This window comes from Vanellus vanellus (genome assembly GCF_965231255.1).
Source record: "Vanellus vanellus genome assembly, chromosome: 4".
NCBI lineage: Eukaryota > Metazoa > Chordata > Aves > Charadriiformes > Charadriidae > Vanellus > Vanellus vanellus.
The window spans coordinates 76,599,366-76,623,972 of NC_138909.1; the positions used below are offsets into that span (position 1 = coordinate 76,599,366).

At 42.1% G+C, this 24,607-nt stretch overlaps 1 protein-coding gene across 1 annotated transcript; it reads left to right on the forward strand.

The window, feature by feature from the left end:
- The first annotated feature begins 229 nt into the window (after positions 1–229).
- On the forward strand, positions 230–24,317 carry PDGFRL (platelet derived growth factor receptor like). The gene is made up of 6 exons (XM_082482600.1): positions 230–388; positions 8,083–8,377; positions 16,073–16,224; positions 17,660–17,953; positions 18,268–18,407; positions 23,599–24,317. Exons 1-6 carry the CDS (start codon positions 334–336, stop codon positions 23,785–23,787), a joined length of 1,125 nt encoding a protein of 374 aa, XP_082338726.1. The 5' UTR covers positions 230–333; the 3' UTR covers positions 23,788–24,317.
- Positions 24,318–24,607: the final 290 nt, after the last annotated feature.

Below are 24,607 nucleotides of genomic sequence, written 5' to 3' on the forward strand. Positions count from 1 at the left end.
CGACGGGCTCATTCCAGCACTAAACGCCCACAGGTGTCCCTGAGGCGGAGATCACTTGGCGTGCAGCTGTGCTCCGGCGCTGAACGCGGGAGTCCCGTGTGCTGAGGGGCGACCCGCGGCGGACCCCCGCCCGGACGGGCCGTTCCTCCTCCCTCAGCGAAGAAGCGGCCCCTGAGGCGGCACAGCCTTCCCCCGCCGGGGAGTCCCGGGCAGAGAGCCCCGGCGACGGCCGGCTCCTCCCCGCGCCGCCGCCCCGCTGAAGCCGCCGCCGCTGCCGTCGTCGTCGCCGCCGCGCCCGCCCCGCCTCAGCCCGGCGCCCCGGCCGCTCCCGCCATGCGGCTCTGGGTGCTCCTCAGCCTGCTGCTGCTGCAGGGAACGCTGCCGCACGGTAAGCCGCCATCCCCTCGCCGGGTTCCCCCGCTTTGCCAGCCGCCTCGGGGTCTCCTGGCTGCCGGGACGCCTCGCCCGCCCTCAGCGCGGCCGCTACAGACCCACCAAGCCGGCGGCGGGTGCCCTTAGCCGGTCCCCGTCCCCATCTCCTCCCCCCCCGCCATGACAGCCCCCGGGGCAGGGCCGGCAGCCATCTCGGGGGGGCGGCGGCGGGGGCTCCTGTCCCGCCGGGCAGCGGCAGGGTTGGTCTGCGGCCAGCGAGGCGCCCAGGCTTTCCGCTGGAGACCCAAATTGCGGTTTCATCCCGCCCTGGGGTTTGGGGGAGAGGCGTTTGCGGCAGCACCACTCCTCCCACCCCCGCCCCGGCCGGTGTTTCTCCTCAGGGGTCGGCGCTTCAAGCCCGCGGCCGGAGAAGGGTCAGTGCTGGACGTGGTGCTCGGGTTTTGAAAGGAAAAAAAAAAAAAAAAAAGTTTTGTGCAGGGTTGTTCGTTTGCGGAGAGGACCGAACTTTACTCGTAAACGGGTTTCAGGTTGTGGTTAAGTCTTGGTGGGGGAAGAGGCAAGATTTTGACTGGGAAGGGACACTCATAACCAATCCCTGACTTACATAGACTTTAGCTAGGTGAAGGAGAGGCTGTTTCCCTCTTGCAAAATGCGAATAAACTTCATAAAACTTCAGTAGAAGCAAAATTTCTTTTGTTTTTTTGACCCTGGCAGGGCTTGGGGAGCAAGGCCCGTGCCGCCCCTGGGAGGGTTGGTGGAGCAATGGGAGGGAGGCCCTGAGGTGTGCGGGGAGAGGCACGGGGGCAGTTACCACAGCTGGCCCAGAAGGTCGTAAGGAAAAAAATATTGTAAGAACATAAAAAAAAAAAAATCCATCACCCTGAGAGCTGTTAAGCACTGTACGAAGTTGTCGGGGGAGGCTGTAGAGCCTCCAACTGTTGGGTTTGTCAGAGCTGGACCGGACAAAGCTCTGAGCAGCTGAACGAGGGTGGAAAGGGACTTCCAGAAGTCCTTTCCAGCCCAATTTTTCTTACGGCTGCGTGCAAAGGATTTGCGCTCTGGATCAGTGTGGTGTGGGAGAGGATTTCTGCTGAAGGATCTGGTCTGTGGGAGTGCACTACCACATCGAGAAAAGTGTTTTCTATTTGAGAAACGGACAATAAAAACACAGAATGAGAAATAGTTGTGCAGAATAGTAATGCAGAAGATTTCCCAGGCCTATGTCTTTTTTTTTAGTTTTTCTAGTTTATACTGAGGTTTGACTGGGTGCTTCAAGCTATGTAATCCAGAAGTTTAGCTGCAGGAGAAAGTAACCTGGCATGTTTAATGGCAGTTCTTTGTCTAAAGCTAAAGGTACAAGTCCTAATGTAGACATTGTAATTTCCAAATAGACTTCCTAATTTAGCTTATTTTAGTTTATGAACAGTGAAATATATCCCTCCAGATTGCCCGTATGAGTGTTGATGTGTCAGCTTGTATTGTCTGTATGAGTGTTGGTTTGGATGATTAACTTTTCATTTGAAATACCACAAATAGAGATGTGTCCAATCTCTTTTGTTACGTTAATTGTGATCACAAAGACCCTTCCCTCTCATCTTAATCCTGGTGGTTAAAAATTATTCTTTGTGGTAACCTTGCACTTGTTTGATTTTTTTTTTTTTTTTCGGAAGAATTCATCAGCATCAATGAGAATTGAAAGGTCTCTGATGCTGTCAAGATGTGCATGTGGATATAGGTGGTCTCAAGTTGAAACTGTATGCTTTCTAGTATTATGTGACTAACACTCATTTGGGGATTGTTGTGTGTGTAACACCTGCAACACCAAGGGGTAGACAAACATTAAAGTATAGCATGAGACAAATACTGAGAACCAGGAGCAAAAGTGCTGCATGGTGTATTTTTGTGGTTTATCAATGCATAGTCTTCTCCTTCAGCATGATGAGTTAGTAGGGACCCTGAATGTACTGTTGCAGTAGAAATGAGTACTGTGTGTCTTGGAACTGACATTAGGAACTGATCAAAGGTAGAAAGGAGGAGTTTCCTCAATGAATATTTTTCTACTAAGTCTTAATTTTATTATTTTTTTAATAAGAAATGCTATTGCTGGCTTAAATAAATGAGGCTCTGCAAATAAATCTGGTGAGACGGTAGAGGTTCCCAAACATGGCATATTCATGTACTTGCATAAATGGGCTATTTGAGTTTGTTCCTTTCCCTGGGAAAGTCTTGCAGTTTGGGTAAGGAAATGAGGGAATCTGTGTGGTGGGTTCTGTGTTCTCAGAGGGATTTGATTGTGTGTCCTCTTTATTTTAACTGGTACAAGAGTCTATCACCAAATTTAGTTATTGGGCATACAGCTACTCGATTCAGCTGTGAGAGAAGGCAGGATTGTGCAGTGCAGAAGTGGTGGTGTCAGTAGATACCCAGACAGACTGATAGGGAGTGTTGGGGGCAGAACGTGGTCACAGCTTGCTTGGAAACTCACTTCTCGGGGAGTTGCAGCAGAGGCACAAAACTAGGTTTTCTGTGTATGTAGATCAAAGCTCTTCTGATGGTGTTTCCTGAAATGCCTGAGCTGTCACCTGCAGGGAAATACAAGGTCAGACAGACAGGAGTCTCACTGTGTGAGCGTGGTATAGGAGGGAAGTGTTCAGACTCGCTGGGAGCTACAGAAACGTGGAACAGAGGGAGCTTGTGCGGAGAGGAAAACATCTAGAGAAAATCAAAACCAGGCTTCTGGCACTTAAAATTGAAAAGCTTTCATAGGGGAGCCTTTAGCAGTTTCTTAAAGGCGGAGTGTCAGGTGTGGAAAAGCACACAGTTTAGGATGATGCATTTCCTTGGAGTGAGGTTGTAAGATCTGTGTGCCTTTGAACAAGTGTCAGGATTGAGGTTGGCAGAATGTAGTTGAAATGGCAAAGAGTAGTTTGACCAAATAGTCCTACAGTGTCGTGGTTTAATCCCAGACGGCAACTAGGACCATGCAGCTGCTTGGTCACTCCACCCACAGCAGGATGCGGGAGAGAATCAAGAGAGTAAAAGTGAGAGAACTCGTGGGTTGAGATAAAGACAGTTTCTGATATGTTGATCATGTCATCATTTTTGATTAAAACCTCCCTAAGCACCTCCATAGTGAACACGAGTGCACACAAATAATTAAGTTGTTTATTTAAGTTTTATTTTCTGTATGTGCTCTTTCTTATCCCCCATTCCTACCGGCCTTACAAATTTTGCGGCCATCTTTCCCTGCGCCACCGCAGCACATCAGAAGAAGAAAAGGATTTATGGATGGTTTTATCCCTTTTGCAAGCTGTTTCTCAAACTCTTTTTGTCTGCCTTATTCTGGTTTTTATATTTAACCTATATGTGAGTTAATGAGCCTGCTCATCTTATGTAATTCCCCCTTCCAAATTTAAATGCACCAGTCGTTTCTTTGGTTTTTATTATTCCTGCAAGAATATTAAAACTGAAGTCTATCTGTTCAAAGCAACGTCTGAATCCAATTACCTGAGTACTGAGAAAATCTAGAAGGTGCAACAGGGACTTGGAACAGCTGGTTTGAAATGAGAATACTTATCCAAAAGGCTTATCAGGCCTGTCAGTGGGACCTTCTAACACTAGGGCACAAATTACACAAAAGATGGAGGGAGAAGGGAGAAGTGGCAATATGTGTTGAAGAAAGCTTTAATGTTAAATCTAATTCCTGGTGGGTTTTGTCAGTAAAAGTCATCTGGATTGAAATACCAGCCCTGTGGAGAACAAACAACCTGGTTACTGACCACCTAACGTGATGGAGGGAATGACCACTGTGTTAAGGAAAATCAGAGGGGCAGCAAGGAATGGATAGAAAAACAAAAGGAGGAATTACTTACCCTCATGTAGGCTGGGTCACATCGGGGGTGTGATGCTGAGTGCAATTGTTTGGATGCCGCAAACGATGACTTCTTAGAGTTGCTGCTTGGAGAACCCCTGAGAAAAGCAGCAGTTCTTGGCTTGGTCCAGTGCAGTATCCTACTGAGCACTGTAATAGCAGGCTCCGAGACACAATCTTTCTCTATGGGGAGAATCATTAGAGGGCATGTCTCATTAATATGCCAAAAGAACTTGCTTCTGAGAAAATCAACAACATTAACAGTGTTTAAGTGCCATGATTTGATGATATGAAACTGAGACTTAAAAAACATTTGAATCTGAAATCACTGGAGTCTTAACTTGGATGCATAACCTATCACAGAACTAGTCCGTTCCAGGGAAATGGAAAAATGCCAGTGTTTTAAGATTTTTTTGAGCGAAGCACAGACACAAAGTCAGATCTCTGTATTCTGTAAATTGAACTGGTGAATCAATAGGCATCAATTACAGAAGAGTCAGTATGGCTTTGTATGGCTGCCTTCTCCCCCTTCAGAAGCGTGCTTTGTTTTGCAGATCTGCTGCAGTTCTCTGAAGGGCTTTAAATAGAGCGTGGCCATGGATGAGTTGGTTGATGTACTTGGATTCCCAAAGGCTTTTGATAAGCCTGCTAAAGACTCCATGGGTACCAAGGTGTGGTGAGACAAGGGAAGACCTCTCATTGAGTAATAAGTAATAGAAAACAAAGAGTAGGAGTTAATCTTCAGTTTTTGCAATATAGGCATAGAATAGTTTTTATCCAGTTGAATTTCACTGGGACCTTGTAAGGCACGTGCTTTTTGGCACATTTATACATCTGCTAAAAGAAAAGAAAACTGTCAGTAGAGAGTTGTGGAAGGATTTCTCCGTTTTGAAAGACTGGGCAGAGAAAATAGGACTTGAAATGTTGTGTTGGTAAGTGCAAAGTAACACAAATGATTCTAACTTCATATATGCATTGATGGGTTTCTACTTAAGAATTTCTAACCAGTAATTCCTACTTAGGAAAGTGATCTTGGAGTTACGCCTGGTTATTGTAGAGAAAGTCAGCTCCTAATACTACTTTCTTGAAATGTGATGAGCTATTTGGACAGGAAAGAAGACGTCACTAAAATGTACAACTATGATTTGACCATATCTTGAACCTGGTGTACTGTCTGCTTTTGTCTTCTTTCCGTTACCCAAACGTAATGTAACTAAACTGCTGTAAGATGCATATTCTTTACAAGGAACAATTAAATAAAGTAGGACTTGTCAGTCTGGAAAGGGTATGTTTGAAGGACACTTAAGTTCTGTAAAAGTACAAGTGCCGCAGAGAAAGTTGTTGGAGAAACAATGGATATTTACTCAATTCAGAAACTAGGAGGCATCTAGTATTTATGTATAACTTGTCTGGTTGATTTTCAAAACTATGCAAATTAATGAGGGAAAGATCCACCAAGGTCAATAAAACAATGGCAGCTGTGGTTCACAGATCCCTTGAGCTAAAGGTTCTTGGAAGCTAGGAGACTAGTATCAAAGGAGCAGAGATGGTTGCCTTGTTGCCTGGTTGATGTCTGACACCGGGTGGTGTCAGTGTGAAGATGTTGGCTAGGTAAATGTTTGGCCTGACCCATTGTAGCCTTTCTAATGTAATGCAGGGAAAATGTGCTCCTGCACCAACAGTTTGCCCCTGTAATGCATGCACTGTGTCACTCACTAGGGTCATGTGCTCTGAGTAACTGGAAAAATCCTACTTCATGGTCTTCCATGGGAGGCAGCAACCACTTCTCTGAAATTCTCCTTTGTTATCATCATTCCCCCAGGTTTGTCAATTTCACAGGGGCAAAGAAAAATTGGAAGAAACAGAAATACTTGTTTCACTCTCCCTTCCAGAAACTATGAAATGTTACTCTTTATCGTAAAATATCATGATTTCTGCAAGGCATTTCTATTTGATCTCTTCAGTTTATGGCTTATTTTACTGTGGGGAGGCATCTTTGCAATCAACTTCACCAATGCTCACAATTTAGAACGGGGAAAAATGTCTGTGTGGCAAGGAAGGGATGTACCTTAGTAACTGGATGTGGGCTTCTCAAAAAATTATTATTACATAAGACTCCAAAAATGTTCAAAGTGCATTGAGCAAACTAAGATGACTACAGCATTGCTATCTTCCAGTTTATTTTCCAGTTGGTGTGAGACCAGCAAATGCTTCTACACAGGCAGCCCTACTCTGTGTGCTGAGATTGCAGAGTCACAGAATGGCTGAGGTTGGAAGAGACCTCTTGGGATCATCCAGTCCAACCCCATGCTCAAGCAGGGCCACCTAGAACAGGTCACCATGTCCAGTCGGGTTTTGAATATCTCCATGGATGAATACTCCACAATCGCTCTGGGCAACCTGTGCCAGTGCTTGAAAACCTTCACAGTAAAAAGCGTTTTCTTACGTTCAGGTTGAATTTCCTGTTTTTTAAATTTGTGCTCACAAGGCTCTGCGCCATTTAAAAGAGATGTGGTGTACATCAGCTTGGACTTTGAGAAGTGGAAGGCTGAAGCAGTGCAAGGTGTCCAGCTGAGGTATGAGGAATGTCACTGGAGCTGTCAGTGGCAGGAGCCTGGAAATGTTGCTGTTCATACTGCAGCCAGTACCAGTTTAATTCATGCTAACTCAGTATACAGCAGGGCTACTTTTAATTCCAGAGGGAGCTCTTTGATTGATTTGGACAATAAAACATCCCAGCATTTTCATGTGGAAAAGCCATGTTCAATGTGAATTAACTGTCAGGCACAGTTAGTGGAGTTCTTGGTGTCGGGACAGCAGTTTTAGGCTCATCTCAGAAAAGATCTGTGCTTCCTGCTGGCAGTTAAAGTGGGAATCTCTGGGGTTTTTTTTTTTTTTGTTTGTTTGATTGGTTTTGAGACTCCTTCCCCCTTTGCCCCTTCCTTCCTCCTTTCCCCCTTTGCCCCTTCCTTCCTCCTTTCCCCCTTTGCCCCTTCCTTCCTCCTTTCCCCCTTTGCCCCTTCCTTCCTCCTTTCCCCCTTTGCCCCTTCCTTCCTCCTTTCCCCCTTTGCCCCTTCCTTTGCTTTGTTTTTAAAGGCAGCTGGGCATCCCTGCTGTCTCTAGTGGGTAATGAAATTTCTTACTGTTTGCCTCTAAATAAGGTTCTCTTTTCATCTGTGCTGTCAAAATAAATGGCTATTACAGAGAAGCGATGAATTAAAAACTACCTTCAAGTGTCTGAAGTACAGTACTTACTGTAAAAGAAGAAAACCACATCACTGTCAGTATTTTATAAATTGTCATGAAGTTCCACTCTCACCAGTTTTTCTTCAGGTGTCTCTTAGTGTAATATGGTGTGTGAGAAGGTCATGCAGAATTGATGTCTGCATGACGTCCTTATGAAGACGGCGAACTTGTATGGCATTGCGTGCTAAATGGCAATGACATGAGGTAGAAATGACAAAAGTAACCTGGAATAGAAATGCTGTATTTCTTTCCCTTCCCATTTGTAAAGTTCTCATACTTTACATATTTTTCTGTTTATGTGAACTGTAAGCATAGATTTTCCACATGTTGTTGGAAGCTTTTTTTTTCCTTTTTTCCCCAGAAAAATGGGTCATGTCAGAGGCTTCAAAAACATATGGAAATTAACTCTTACTCATTTTTATGAATCCTATATAGAAAGAGCAGAACTTTAGTTATTCTCTGTCATAATAAGGAAGGTGCTTTTTTTGTTGGTTGTTTTTTTTTTTTTTGCGAAAAGACTATGTAAGTTTTTTCTAATCGGTAACATTACCTTCTCTTCTTTATTTTACTAGTTATTGGACAGCCTGCAAAGAGTAAGCGTCCAAAAGAAGCTGGGGAAAACAAAATCAAGCCTGTTAACAAAAAAGTAAAACCCAAAATGCCCAAAATAAAGGAGAGAGAATCTGCTGACTCCTCTTTGAAGTCGCAGTCCATATTGACACAGGTGATGGATAAAGGTCGTTTCCAGAAACTAGCTGCCACTCTAAGCCTGTCTGCAGGACAAAGCATAGAACTGCGGTGTAAGGGAAGTAATGTTACTTGGAACTATCCTTCATACTTAGACACCTTTAAAGACGCCAGACTCAGGTAAGCTATTTTTCATTTTGAGGGGAAAAAATACCCCAGAATTCTTTTCTACAGCTTTCAATGATGTTGGTTTTGTTTGTTTACATTTTTACAATCAAGATGTTCCACTTAGTGTTTGTAACGTCAACAAAAAAGGATGAGCATCTTTCAGTTGTCATCAGTTACTGCCCTGTGATTTGCACTGTGGAATAGTCTTGAAGTGTGTGAACTGGATTTCCTTCACATGAATGTAAAATAGAAGATGTGGTCCAGCAGGACAGCAGTGTGTTCCAACCACTAACAGGGAACCGCATTAGAGCTCGTCTGAAATAAAACTCTCAAAATGTGCGACTGTGGATGTCAGGTACTCACTACCAACTCCGTTGCTCTACAGAGACCTGCTATGGGTGGGCTGTACTGATTGCTAATGTAGCTGCCACCTGAGACGCTAAGATTAATCTCCTGAAAAGGCTCAAACCCACATCTGTCAACTAGCAAAAAAATACAGCAACTGCCATGCTAAGGAGCAAGTAAAAGGAGTCTTTACTTTTTTCAGTCAAAGTTACCTTTGTTTGCAAAAGGGAATTGCAAGGTTTGTGGTGTGGCAGAGTTTAAAGCTGAGGATAGTCACCTTGGGTTTAGGAAAGCTTTTTCTCTCATCTAGTGACATCTTAGTGGAAACCACATAAATAGTTGGTAGAGCAGGAAGAGGAGCCGAGGACTCTCTCCCTTTGTCTGCCCCACCAGGTGAGTGTCCTGTTGCTCTAAACATCTTCCCCAAACCCCCATACATTTGTTTGCCTACCCGGTTTTTGAGGATAGTACACATAGCTAAATGTAGATTAAATGTAGTAATTTAGTTCTGTATTTGAAAGAGGAGGGGCATAGAAGATGCTTAAAGATGTCTACCCATGGCAAAAAAATGCCTGTGGAAGCGTTTGTTTTCACTGGCTGTTTTATGGAGATTTATGTGTCTGTATAAGACATATAGTGAGGAGGCTGTGGAGCATTGTGAACGATGAAGAGCTCTAAGGAGCTTTTCTTGGATTATTGGGTGAGAGGAGCAGAAGTGTGAGCAAAGTATCAACACCTATTGTCCTTTTGTTCCTAATTTAAGTACAAGTGTGTATGCTTTCTCTAAATAACTGAGGCTATCTGAGTCTCTGTGACCCATATCACTTATTTGCAGGTATGATGCTACCTTAAAATCGCTCCCAGTTAATTAATTTTTCAGATATGTTCTTCTCCTTTCCATTTCCCTTTTCAAAGAGGAGTGTTGAAGATTGGCAGTTATACGCTGTGATCTCTAGCATATCTTTCTGAAATTCATAAGCCAGTTCTTCTCTGAGTGTTTATTTGCTAGTTCCCTGACAACTGAGTTCAAGAACTGCCCTGGCTGAATAAGCCTCTGTAGCTAGTGCAAGGCTTCTGTCATAGTAAGTTACAGCACAAAACCTATTTCTGCTGAGGGCTTATCGCAGAAATATCTCTCAAAAGATCTTGTGGCCAATTTAAACAACTATTGCTTTTTCTTTTCCAAGTAATAATGTTTTATCTGGATTTATTCCAGTAGGTGGCGTTTATCAGCTGCAATACAGACCTGACTTTCCAGCAAGCCAAAGCTGAACATGCAAAATAGTATCAACAGGGAGCGTGTGTGTGTGTGTGCGTGTGCGTGTGCGCTGGTGGCTGTTCTTTTCAAGTGTATCTTATGTTTTGTGCATTTGCAAATAGGTTGCTGGCATAATTTGGTCCTGTAGACCTCCAGGTCATGTTATCTGAGTATTAGCGTCTGGCATTGAAGAAGGCAAGGCAAGTATTCAGTTTTTGGAGAGAAATCTGAATGCTGCTTCATTATTTGTTTGACTGTCTATTCCACTCTTGCAAAATTAAGTACTTTTCTAGTGATGCACAGTGGACAAAAATACAAGAATTTAAGGTAGTTTTGGGGGGAAAAATGCATTTTCTAATTGTGTAGTTTGGCATTTTGTAGTTTGAAGTAGTTTGGGATTCTGTTGCCTCAGCAACTTGTCTTTCTGTTGTCACTCAAGTTCACAGTATTTGTAATATTTTAACCATATAACAAAAGTTAATAATGTCATGCAAAATAAATGCTATAAAACATTTTTGCTGGGTGGATATAACTTGCCTAAGTATTTATTTTCTTTTAGAAGTATGTTAGGCTTATATTTAAGGGACTATATTGAAATATGATGATCTTAGCTTTAGAAAAATTATTTTGAAATAAGTTACTGAAGCAGAAAGGCTGAGTTAGACTAAATCAACAATTTTAAATGTAAGCAGAAGGTCCTACAATTAACTAGAGAAATTGAAGACGTAGATTAGTAGTGCACAGAGTCACAGAATAGTAATAATTTATGGAGACATTGACCACAGAATCTTTTGCAGTTATATTTTCATCACATTTTTAGCATGACTTTGGTAATTATCTCAAGATCTTTGCTGTACTGCTAATAGATGCATATGAAACAAAGTCTGCTTTATAGAATGTGAAATATGAAATTTATGTTTCGTGGTTTTAGAAAGCTATGTTTGAACTGAACTGGAAATATCATAAAGATAGCATGTTATTTGTTAGCTCAGTTGATAGTGTTTGTAAGTGAACTGGCAGCAGCAAAGGTTATTAACAATGCTATCTTTCAAGGGGAGCTTAGGTCTTCCTCGCAGCATACAAAAGACCACGCACCAACTACAAAAGGCAAATTTTAAAATTTTACAAATACATTACACTCATTATTTTAAAATAAAATGCTGAATATAGGGCAAAGGGGGGAAATCAGAAAAAATATTAGCAAATAACCTAGTTGTTTCATCATCTAGATAGATATCTATGTCCAGTATTTTCTAATATTTCTTGAGTGCTTAAAGGTAATCCCTTCATTACTAACTAGTGAGGTGTGGAGTGAAACCCGAGCTAATTAACTGAGCTGGGCTTTTTTACCTTGGATTTCCATGCTGGTCTTGTTGGAGTTGCGGCACTGGTGCAAAACAGAGTTGGTGGCAGCAGCAGGGGGGAAGTGGTTGGGGTCTGAGGAGGTACCAGAAAGTGAAGAAGGAGCGGGTTGCTGGGCTGGAGGATAAGTAAGGAGGAGAGGCAATGGCGATGAGGCCCATGCAATTGGTGGGGACTAATGACTGCTGTTCATTTGTTCATTTGGACGTCACTACAGCAATAGATGCTCAGTCATCCAATTCCTGTTTTTTGTTTAAATAATAAGAGTAATAAATAAAATTCAGTGGTGGGGAATTTTAACAGTAAGCAAGGAACTGCTAACATCTTCTAACTCTAGCTGCTACAAGAGGAGGCTTTAAGGACCTTGGCATCTAACAGAATTGCAATTACGGGAGGTAGAAGAGACCTTAAGGTTCCGGGCAGTGCGGACACTTGTAGCTCAGCTGGTCAGGGGGGTGTTAATAGCAGAGGTCCAAGACAGGAGCTGATGTTGAAGGTGCATGCTCACTGTGTTCTGTTTCCTGTCTGTAGTTCTGGGAGAAGAGGGTGTTTTGTTTTGCAGCTAGTTAAATTTAGCATCCACATAGTATGTTTCCTATGGGTGGTTGCAAAAAGAAGTAAGGATAAAAACCAGATGTTTTCACTCCGTGCCATGCTTATCATGTTTTTAACTCACCCATATGGTAAGGAGAATACAGCAGCCTGGAGGACAATATGACTTTCCTAAGAAGGAAGAGATTATAATTAGAAAAAGCCATTTCTGTAGTATTAGTGGCTATGCTTTCTTTGAGTTTGTGTTTGTAGGTGTACTTTATGTCCTGGTAAATAAAATATTTTTGCTTGCTGTGCTAGACAGTATCAGTTTTTAATAGGTCTGTAGCAGTTAACATATGCTAAAATTATCATATGGGAGGAGGGAAAGATGCTGAGTGAAAGGAGGAGGACTCTGTTTCTTGTTGAGCCAGAGGAGAAATCCTCTCTTTCCACTGTCCTCACTGGAGTAAATAACAGTACACACTGAAATGATTTACTTAGCTTTAGAGACTGTAGCATGCAGTGCAGCTCTAAGGAGAAAGCAAGAATCGTGCAAACTTGGCTCCTGACTTAAGGGTACACACCAGCTTGCTTCAGGACTAGCTTATCTATAATGCTTTCTTGCCTTGTGCAGCACAAATACACCCTGCAGATAACTTTTTGTCTGGAAATTTTGTGTACTGGCTGCACTGGCCAAAAATCTTGGCGGTGTTAACGGTTAAAGGTAGCTTGTGCACCTCCAGAATGGAAGGGCTGGAATGCCGTTTTGTAAGACACTGCATAACAAATTAATGACTCCAGGCTCGCCCAGAAACTGGATCTGCAATGTATGAGAAGGATCAAAAACTGAGAGGAATGAATGAAAAATAAGGGCAAGCACATTTTCCCTTTCTTATGCTTATAGAAAAAGCTGCTGTAGATGATGCCAGTCTAACTTCACGTAGTCTCTGCTCTGCTGGACTTGTAGCAGGGATCTCTCACTTGCCGAAGACTGACTGTATTTATCACAGAAGTTCATCTGATATATAAACTCATGTGAAATAGAACTGCTCCTGTGGAGGAAGCTGGGGCAAAGAGCTGGACATGCATCACACGCATATTTGTGTGCGCAGGGTGTGTACGGACAGGAGCACTCTCATAAGTATTGAGAAAACTGTGTTGTAGAGGGCAAAATTAGACTGCTTTCAGTGAATGCATGCTCCTTCTGGCTTAGTGGGATGTCGGTTGTGCTCATGTGTATAACTGAATTTCGTTTTGTTCCATGTACTCTGAAGTCTGAAAGCTAGGGTTTTTTTTCTTGTGTTAAACAGTAAGATGTTATGTTCCTCTCCTAGTGAGCTTGTATTTGAGATAAGCTGTCTTTTGTCATTATGAATACAGCTGCTTGAGAGGAGCTTGCTAGATGCTCTTTGAGTGATGCTATGCACACTGTCTTTTTGTCTTTTTATATCTATTTTTAGCTTCTAAACTTGGCATATTTTTTCTGGCAAAGATCTTTTGAACTTCAAATAACTAAAGCTTCATAAGATTAATGTACGGAATAAGATTTTGGAGTAGTTTCCTAGTTTCTTTAAACAGTCTTGAAATGTTTGTATATACAACATTTTTACTTTGTGATATGTAGAAAAGTTTTAACTTTTGAGTCAGATTTCCCAGCATCTAAAATACTAATGAAATAAACGTTATCCTGGAAATATTGGTCAGGTTCAGGATTTACCATTTCTAATTTACTTTATATGGCCTATTTTGTCTGCTTAATATGGTCATGTCACAAGTTTCAACACTTCCACTCTTGCTTGCCAGGTTCTGTTAGTGCATGTTTGTGGATGACTACCTCGCTAGGCTATTTCCATTGATTACTGGATAGCTTGTTCTCAGCTAAGTAGAACACACTGTACAATAATTAATTAACTCTGACCTTATTTTTCTGTCTGTTGGGATTTTGAGCTATAGTTCAGTGTCTGCATTAATGGTTGAAGGCAAAAATGTTCTGGCATAATGGTTTCTCTGTAATGTTGACATTTAATACTGGATACTTGCAAAACATTTTATGAGGATGTAGTCATGTAGCCTATGAAATGTGATCTGTGAAACTGAATAATAATAATACAGACTAGGACATGTCTTGGATTTCTCTTTTCTTCCTGTTGGGTGTTATACACAACAGGATCTCTTGCACAAATAGGAATGTCTCAAAGCTTATCCAACAACTGAAGACAATTTATAATGTAACATAGTGTATATATTAAAAAGAAAAGTGCTACTACTCCATAATTACATGATTCCAAAAAAGTGGAATCAGATTAGGTCGTGTAGGACAAGCATGTTAGCTGGTAGGAAACATGATTTGCCTGTTTCCTTAAACAGGCCTCAAAACTGCCCCATGGTGGATGTGTGTACTAATGGTGTCTGAGGGCTTTAATGGAAAAGATAATTCTCAGTTAGCCCTGTTTGGGTTGTGTATTTGCGGTGTTTTTAATTTCTAAGCTACTGGCCCTGACTGGAGGCCAAATGTTGGGTTGCATGAACCATGGCTTATGATTACTGGTAGTAGTGCAAACTGCTAGCAGAACACTTAGGGAGTCAGAAATTTCGGGAAGTGAGTGTAGCTGGAAGGAGTGGCCTCTTTGTTTAAGCAGTTATTCTGCCTGCAAAACACAGCATTTAGAGCCTACAGTACAGTCAGGCAAGCCTGTAGTGCTACTGTTACACAGTGACAAGGTGTTTCAGAGTATTTCTTCGAAGCATGCTAATACAAGAAATAAATGATTCAGTCAGACATCTGCCTTGCAGAATAACTGCCACATTAGTAAGAAGAAATCAGAGGATAATAAATATTCAGAGAACTCACAGTTGAATAAGAGTATGGGAGCTGTTCAGACTTCATGCAAGCTGCGTATTTGTCCAGACCCCATTTGGAACACTGAAAAGAACTTAGCTATCACGTGCTTAAAACTGGAAAAATCTCTCCTGGTTTGGTTAGAGCAGAAATTACCTTGTAACTTGATGTATTGCAAAGGAAAGTGGGAAACCTCTGTGTTCTGGATGTGCTACCATGTAAAGGCAGGTGGTTGAAAATAACACTTTTAAGGGTCAGAGCAGCAGTGGAGTGCATTAGTACTGCCACACGGCTGTCCTAACAGTGGTCCCTGAGAACTGGTACTGTTGGACCATTGCTTTTGCAATCTATCAAAAGGCGACACAGCAGACTGCCAACTATAACAACATCTGTCTGCAAGAAAGAGCCAGGAAAGCGAACCTTAAAATCAAAAAAGAACAAGATGAGATTGTAGCTGCTGAATTTCATAGATTAATCCTTAGAAACATTGTCAATATCTACATATTTATAAATATTTATAAATATTTGCACGTTTACAAATGACAATCCACTGAGAGATGTACCTGGGAAATTCAGGAGAAGGAGGAAAAAGCAAATCAAGTCTGAAATAATCGCACAGGCTGAATTTTGTGTAGTTATGTGATGACGCTGCCAGTACACCTCCAGCAGTTCTCAGGGTCATGCTCTGAAATAGCTGAGGAGTGGTGAGGAAACTCCAGTGAGAGGATGCCAGTGAGGTGGCTTAGGGCAGAGGAGTAGGTAATGCAAATTGACTTACTTGCAGAACAAATCCAAGCTGAGATAGAAGCGCTTTATGATGGTGTTTGCAAGTGGAAACTTGGACCAGGATGTTAAAGATGGGAAAGTATTCACTCTGAAAGCAGGCATAAATCATCAAACAAACTCTTATTAAAGTACCTGCTACTTACTACTCCTGAACTATCTTTGTTATATACTATTGAAGCAGTGCTACAGTTAATGATAACAAAAAAGGACTGAGATGCATGCAGGTTGACTTGGAGCATGAAAATATGCGATATATGTGGACAAACTGAGACAAAACATAGATGAACATATTGTCTGTAGCGGTCACAGCCCAGTTTCAAAGTGGAGACTGAAAGTAATCCAGGAATGAACTGTACAAGACAAAAATTGGGAAGCGCTTGTGTGAAGTTGAAATCAATAAACCTGCTCATGTAAGCAGGTCTTTGCTGGAGCAAAAGGGGAAGTTGCAACATAGCTCTGAAAGCGAAAGGTGAGGCAGTTGCAAAGTAAGAATAAAAAAAATCAAAACTAGAAGTGAGCTGACAGAAATGTACAAGGAAATACATCTGTGCTTGTCTGTGCCTTTTGTTTTTCTTCTCCCCAGTATAAAGCAGCTTGACAGGTACAGTCAGCTGATCCTCGCAAACTCCACTGCAGCAGACACAGGTGAATATAGCTGCTGGCTTCAGCTGTGCAATGGTAACAAATGCAGGAAGGATGAGACTAGAACAGGTTCAACGTACATCTTTTTCACAGGTAATTAACTCACTGGGGGATTATTCATGGAAATAGATTTGCTGGTAAGACAGGAATAAAGCTATATCAGCAATTTCGCTGTCAAGATTTTTCTTGTGCAATTTTCATCTTTTTTAGTGGATTTTAAGGAAAACAGTGCCGGTGAGCAGAAAATTACTTGCTTAGTGTGATTTATGAGTCCATTTTCCTTGTGGATTATGCTAAATATGTACCCAAAATAATGCGTAATGCAATGGAAAGCAAATATCTTTGAAAATACGAACGTGCAATTTGAGGTTCTTCTACAAAATGAATAAAAAAAGCTTAAGTTTGAAAATGTGTCTGTATAAAGAAAATAGATCTGTGCAGAAGATTCGTTTTGTCATGGCATTCAGATGAGCACGTGGGCTCTTCTCCCCCTGCCCCCCCCCACTTCCTTTTACCTGCACTGACTTAAAAATCTTGACCTCATTGATCTTGGTAAGGCCACAACTTCTCCCAAGAGTCTATGTAGCATGTTGGGAGGCAAAACACTCTTAAAGTACATGTGTTGTCCCACAGAGCTTGAGGTTGACTGCAGCCCCAACACTGCATGGATAGGGTCATAGCAGGTAAGTGCGCAGTTCCTGCTGCTTGGTACAACAGACCTGAAATCAAATGGTTAATTCTTCTAATGGAAAATATTCTGAATGGTAAAACAACCTTTGCTGCCTGATTAGAGCTAAAGCATTCTTGGCTAGCAAATACTACAGTACAAAATACTAAGATAAGATTGTTTGCGATATGTTTTGGAGCGAAGTTACACCATGAGACTGGGCAGAAGCTATTTATCAGAAGTGCCTAATGTTCTGAGGATACATTCCTTCAGAAAGGCTGGAATAAACTTTGCAGTCAAGGAATTTCAGCTTTATATTTCTAAGAAGGATGCCAAATATGGAAATACTCTTTAACTGTTATTCCAAAAGCAGTAAATATTTCAGCTACTTAGAGCAGTAAATCAAACATTTTGCCTAAAATCATATGTATGAAAAGGCTGTAGCTTCAAAGAATATCTCTTTCTAGTAGTGCTTATCTACTGGTGGTGGTGGGTCTTTTTGTGCGTGCTACCCTTTTAAAAGCGGGCAAGTGAACAGAATAAGATCCAGAGGAGTATTTGGAAACTTACTGAAAAGGAATTCCAAAGATTTCCTTAAGATTAAAAAAATATCTGACTACAGTGAAGAATACTGTGGTTTTCTTTTTCATTTAATGTTTTTAATGCCAGTTATGTAAATATATACTCAGAGGTTAAAAAAGTTGTTTGGTTTTTTTGTGCGTGTGCATATTTAAAGCAAAAAGCTTTGGGTTAATTTTTAATGTTGTTCATAGCTATTTTCTCTTGTCATATGTACTTTCTCTTCTTTCTGTTAAACCAAGATGTAAATATTATTCTAACTATATCAACTCTTCTGCACAGATAAAGAGGAACTTTTTGTACCCACTCCCAGTTATTTTGAGATTGTCTACCTGAACCCAGATAAACCTGCAGTCATCCCGTGCCGTGTTACTACGCCTTCAGCAAAAGTAACTCTGCACAGGGAATTTCCAGCAGGAGAAATTGAAACAGATGGAATTGATATTCTTTATGATGCGAAGAAGGGTTTTGTCTACCAGCACCCTACTTCTGATCATAAAGGTATTGTCTACTGCAAAGCAGAGTCACAGGGAGCACCTCAGATTTCCATCAAGTATCACCTACTGTATGTGGAAGGTAAGGTGCAGTTTTCTATATGCTTACACTGACTCTTGTTTCTTCTGCTGATGTTGTTTGGAAAACTTTTTTTTTTTTAAAGTAATATAAGTAATGTAATCAGAGTTTTAAAATCTTGGTCAAAAGTATATATGATAAAACTTTGTAGGTTTAAATTCCAGCAATTTCCCAGTGTGGAGGGGAAAGTTGCAGGTGTACATCACTTACCTGTTGCATTAAGCAAACTGAGGCAAAAATTGACTCTTAAGTTTTATCAGTGTATTTAACTTTAGAAACTAACTTTCTGCTTCCAAACACTGTCTTTCTACTATCAGTTCCCAAGGGCCCACCCTCAGCCACAGTTGCAGCATCATCTAATAGAGCAGAAGTCAGTGACAGCGTTCATATAATCTGCACAGTCCTTGGGGAGCCAGATGTAGATGTGAACTTCAGGTGGCAGTACCCCGGGCAAGAGGTAAGAGATGAATGCCCTGGCTGAAATGATTTGTTCTTCATAAAGGCAATGCTTTGAATGCCAGTCAGTGTCTAGATTTGGAGTAAAGATTCTGTCAAATTGTGGTGTCTGCTTCTTGCTAGCTCAGGCATGCTGGCAGGAGGAAGCAGCACATCCCTTTTGAACTTCAGCCCATCTTTCCCTGAGAGCCTAGCAGTAGTGCAGGAATGAAGCTGGAGAGGTCTACCCATGTTAGCAAAAATCAAGCTCAGCAAAGCTCACTCCTCCCTCAGGTTTCCATTCCAGAGACAGTTGGCCTCTGGCAGCGTTTACAAAGAAAAGCCTCAGACAGGGTCAAAACCAGCCAGCGTCAAGAAGCTATTCTAGGGCAAGCCACAAAGCCTCACTGATGCCGCTGCACTTGATATCCCTTCCATCTCCATGGCTTGGGCACATGAATCATCACAGCACAGATCTTCAAGCTTAATTGTTATCCACATCTAGAAACACAGTAATCTGCTTCTGCTCAGTCTCATCTGAAAGAATCCACTGGAATTATCCAGTGAATCTCAGAACTTTGTTGGTCCTTTCTCTTGAACAAAATAAGGTGTATCTAAGTAGCATCATTGATGGTCCCCTGTCTTCTCCCTCTACCTGCTGCAACCAGTTACCGTAGGAACTTGTTTCTTAAGCAGCCTTATCTCTACTGCTGCTTATCCTAAGCAGGCTAGGAGTAAAGGAAGGACTGCTGGAAGATGGAACCCTTCACCAGTGGAAAGGGTTTGCATTGTATTCTCTCCTCTTGGACCTGAGGGTTTGCATTGTATTCCATTTGCCAGCCCTCCTGGGTTCATGGAATCATAGAATGGTTTAGGTTGGAAGGTACCTTGAAGATCATCCAGTTGCAACCACCCTGCCATGGGCAGGGACACCTCCCACTGGACCAGGTTGCTCAAACCCCTATCCGGCCTGGCTTTGAACACCTCCAGGGGTGGTGCATCTACAACTCTGGGCAACCTGTTCAGTGCCTCACCACCCTCAAAGTGAAAAAATTCTTCCTGATATCTAATCTAAATCTACTCTCTTCCACTTTGAATCCATTACCCCTTGTCCTATCACTACATGTCCTTGTAAAAAGTCCCTTTCCAGCCTTCTTTTAGGCCCCCTTCAGATGCTGGAAAGCTGCTATAAGGTCTCCCTGGAGCCTTCTCTTCTCCAGGCTGAATAACCCTAATTCTCAGCCTGTCCTCACAGCAGAGGTGCTCCAGCCCTTGGATCATCTTCGTGGCCCTCCTCTGGACCTGCTCCAACAGGTCCATGTCCTTCTTGTGCTGAGGGCCTCCAGAGCTGGAGGCAGTACTGCAGGTGAGATCTCACCAGAGCGGAGTAGAGGGGCAGAATCCCCTCCCTCGCCCTGCTGGCCACGCTGCTTTTGATGCAGCCTGGGATGCAGTTGGCTTTCTGGGCTGTGAGCACATGTTGCTGGCTCATGTTGAGCTTCTCATCCACCAACACCCCAAGTACTTCTTCTCGGGGCTGCTCCCAATCTGTTGTGCTTGGGATTGCCATGACCCATGTGTAGGACCTTGTTCTTGGCCTGGTTGAACTTCATGCGATTTGCACAGGCCCACCTCTCAAGCCTGTCGAGGTCCCTCTAGATGGAATCCCTTCCCTCCAGTGTGTTGACTGCACCACACAGTGTGGTGTCGTCAGCAAACTTGCTGAGGGTGCACTCAATCCCACTGTCCATGTTGCTGACAAAGAGGTCAAAGGATGATGCAGAGCATGCTAATAAGGTACTCGTATCAGCACTGGTCTCCCTGAGCCAGCATAGAATTAAGTAATTTAACGGCAGAGGTAATTTCTTAAGTGAGTGAACAGAGTTCAGTGCTTACTAGGCTTGAGAAAATTCAAATCTAAAGCCCCAGAAGTTTGCTGTAGCCATTAAGTTAGAGACTGTTAGCACTCTGCTGTCATGGGAAGGTGTGTGCCTTTTCAGGGAAAAAGAGTGAGAGAGCAAGTGAACTCAGAAGGGATTTGAACTGCTGGTGAGGGCACTGGGCATGTAGAACCAGGTTTCTAGTCCTTGCTTAGACATCAGTTCATTCTTTCACTTCCCCCTCTCCCCTCCACCTCATCTTGGTTTTTTTTTGCTGCTGCTTGCCATGGAAGTTTTCCTGCTGAGACTATTGAAGTCTGAGTTCGTGAGCAATTACCAACTTCCCCTCCTGCCCTGCTCTGGCTATTAAATGAGGGCAGACTCAGCTGCATTTGGTGAGGGGCTTGGTACTGATAGCATGAATTAGGTGATTTGAAGAGTAACTACTGGATGGAGCAGCAGTAGTTTGGCAGAATTCCTGTTTTGGGTGTCCATTTGAAGTTAGGAAGGAAAGGGACAGATGTCTAAACGAGCAGAGAAACTTGCAGCTCTCAGTGAAGTAAAAAGTAAAATGTTAGATGCTTCCAGGTTGGGGGAACTGTAGAGCAATAGTGTTTTTTGAGTTCAATGGCCGATGTCTTCCTCTGAATTTAGCTCTTAGCATTACTTTGAGTGAGATGCATCAACAAATGGCAGTGTCTCTGTCCTTCAAGATGGGGCTGTAACTCTGACAGTCTTATAACAATTCACTCTTTTGGGTGGGGAAGAGAAGAAATGCCCCTGCTGATCGCATTAGTTTTGTTGATTGATATGGTTTTCCATTGGGATTTTTTCTGTGTTTTGGTGGGGGGGGTTCTAGCTTTCTTTGATATCTGTTTATTGGACTGTAGTAACAGACTATACAAAGCCCAATTTTATGTCTTCTGTAAAGAACTGTAGTTATGAAGAACAAACAATTGAAGCAATTAAATTCTAGACTCAGCCTGGTCTTCCAAAAGTCTGTACCTTACTAGCATCCACCCCTTGCTACTTTTAAATCTTTCACAGCTGAATGGCTGCCCAAGCCTGGTTGCTGGCTGTTCTTGGCCCAGTTGTTTCCAGTGCATGGGCCCTACAGTTACCAATTCTCTAGCATTGATTGACTATAAACAGCTAAACACATGCAAATTACCTCCCTTGTTTGCTGTAGATAGCGCAGCAGGGCGCATGCACTGTGAGCAGAGGGCTGCACCTCACTGCACCCACCTACAGGGGTTGAGCGAGACACTTTGGCCTGTGGCCTGCATCTGCCCTGGAGAGGGCCGGTGTGATGTGCTTATCTGCTGGAGGAAACAGTCTCAGCTCCAGCTGTGCCTGGGGATAGGGAGGGAAGAGTTGTGTTTGGGTTTCTGCCCCAACAAAATGATTAAGTAAATGTCAGAGTAGAAGCACTGTATGCTTGTTGGAGACTTCATGTTTATTAAGGAAGTATTTACATGCTGCAAAGGAAAAAGGTGGGGTGGATGGAGAAGAAAGAGGACCATCAGTGATGCTGGTCAGATAGACCTTTTTCTGTGCAATAAAAGGACAAAGTTTCAAGTTTCACTGGATGTTTCCATTCACTGCTGCTGCTTTCAGTGCAGGGAGATTAGTGATAGTTTTTGTTCCCCACCATCCCACCCAGCACCTGAGCTGTCATCTACCACTTGATCCCTGAGCAGAAGCAGGACTTTAATCCCAGCTTGCTCCTAGGTACATTCCTTTGTACAGATCCTCATCTCATCTCTGTAGTTACTAACCTCTCACTCTTACTTTTTTTCACTCAGTTGGGGTGGTGTTTTTTTTCCCCTTGCCACTCCCTGACAATTGCATTTGCTCATTCACTTGCAGTGAATGCATACTGATCCACTCCTTAATAGGGTTCCCTGAAACTAGCTTCAAAGCAGAAGGCAATTAGTTTGAGACAAACTGGGCTAGCAGGAGCCCAGTCAGGCAAACAGCATCTGCCTTACATAGACTTTACCTTCACTTTCAGTAGGGTCAGGGAAGTTCTGCCTACTATATTTAAGAGCTAACTTAGGCTTGAATTGTGTGCAGTAGCACTTGATTGTCACATGGAAAAGATGAGGGGTAATGGGTACAAGTTACTCCAGGGGAGAGTCCAGTTCAGCTGGACACAGGAGGAAAATTTTTCACAATGAGAACAATCAGCCATTGGAGTAATCCCTCAGGGAAGGGGTGGATTCCCCAACATTGGACACTTTTAAGATTCAGCTGGACAGGTTGCTGGGCCATCTTGTCTAGACTGTGCTTTTGCCAAGAAAGGTTGGACCAGATGATTCTTGAGGTCCCTTCCAACCTGGTAGTCTATGATTGTATGATTTTAACTATGTTATTAGTGTAGCACAAGCCAACAAAGGTGCTGACTAGCATGATGGATTTTTGGAAGGAAAGAGACTGCCGTGGTCTGTCTTTGGGCCAGCTTATCTTATCCAGTCCTTTGCAAACTTCTGAGGTTTCCGGGAGTGTGACCTGATAAACAGTCCATGAGAGAATACTCTTATAGAAGCGGAGTTAAAAACAAAACAAAACAAAAAACCAAAAAAAAAAAAACCCACACCCTGTTACAAATATAACACCATGCTATAAAAAGTGGCTTTCTAAGCATCCTTGTCTGTATTCATGGCTTTGACTTTACACACGTATTTTGGAAAGCATAATGTGAGGATTAATTTCAATCATTTGCGAATTGTTACTGTTTGTTTGTATGTTATCTAACACAGTGTTTCTGAAACCAGAGGAGGAATAAGTTTGCAACACACAATTTAAAGCTATTCTCTGTGCTAATAGGTAAAGCTCGGTCAACTAATGCATGCCACTGCTGCCTTGCTGAGACATGCTGAAAGTCTCTGAAAATAACCTCACATCTATCCTGGCATCTCCCCCAAGCTACCTCACCCATTTGATCAAGTACCCAAATGCAATCTTAATAAGTGGCCCACAGCTGCAGCTGAGTCCATTCACATACTCCAGGCAGCGCTTTGGCAGCCCATTGCTAATCTAAAGATACACAGTACCTGCACTTAGAGTGGAAGAGTCACTATATTATCCTTATTTGGCATAACTTATTGGTACATCAATATTTAATGCAGGAATGTTGTTGCAACTGCCAGACACCTTCAGTTTCCTGGCTCAAGGCTGACTTTTGTATATAGGTTCCTACTATCCAACCTCTTGCTTCAGGGTTTGATAGGGCAGTGTCACTCAGTACACTTTGCTAAATCATGTATTTTCTTATGTAGGTGGGGTGGGTTTTGTTTCGTTTGATTGTTTTTTTTTCTTTCTTATAAACAGTCTGAGAGGCCTGTGATTATCCAAAACTTCTGGAGATTGATAAACAGAGGAACTGGACATACCACAAGAATCTCAAAGAGTGTTCTTCTTGTTGAGGATTTTGAAGCCAGAGATGCTGGAAACTACATTTGTGTAGCTCAGAACCTACAAGGAGAAACAACAGTAGCTACTAAAGTTGAACTAAATTGATAGGAAAGGCTTCTGGACAAAGAACAAACTGTATGTTACTGATATTATAGCCATTTATTTCCTTCATTAATGTTTAAATTAAGTTTTCTTTATCACTGTCTCATTTCATATGTCAATGCATTATTCCATATTCTCTAGTTTGACAGCATTCCCTATGCCCAGCAGTAGTCAGTTGCGAGTTAATAAACCTACTACGAAGCATTAAAGTTTAAGCCTGAACATGCATAGGGCTTATTATATTTAGGAATAGGTGCTCTTGGGCTTTCCTTTGCTATGGTCTCTTTCCTCCAACTCTTTCATGAGGTTAACCTTTTTTTTGTGTATGTGGGTACTGAGAGGACATTAAATAGCCTCAAAAATCCACCAAGCAGTTGTACCTCTTCTGGCACTGTGCAATTCTAAAGTTCAGTGTACTATACATGTTTAAAACAACAACAACAAAAAAAAAAACCAACAAAAACTTGTTACAGAATTAGCCAATAGAAATGTTTATTTTGTAAGAATAATTAAATTTCTGAATATTATGAAAAATGTAAAAGTGTGTGTGCATGGGTGTGTCTGTTCGTTTCATATATGTGTAAAAACATAAACACACCAATAAAATTCTTACTCGTGGGGAAGATTAATACTAAATATATACTAAGGTGCTAGAAGGTATCTCCAGAGACATGCAAGTTGTTAGCTATGTTGGACTTCCCTTATGTTGTTGCTTCTTACACCCTTACAATATGTAGCTTACTTAAAGTTCACTCTTCAATAGATGTATGGTGTTATGTTTACTAAATTATGCAGCAAATTTTGTTCGCTAAAGGTAAAACCT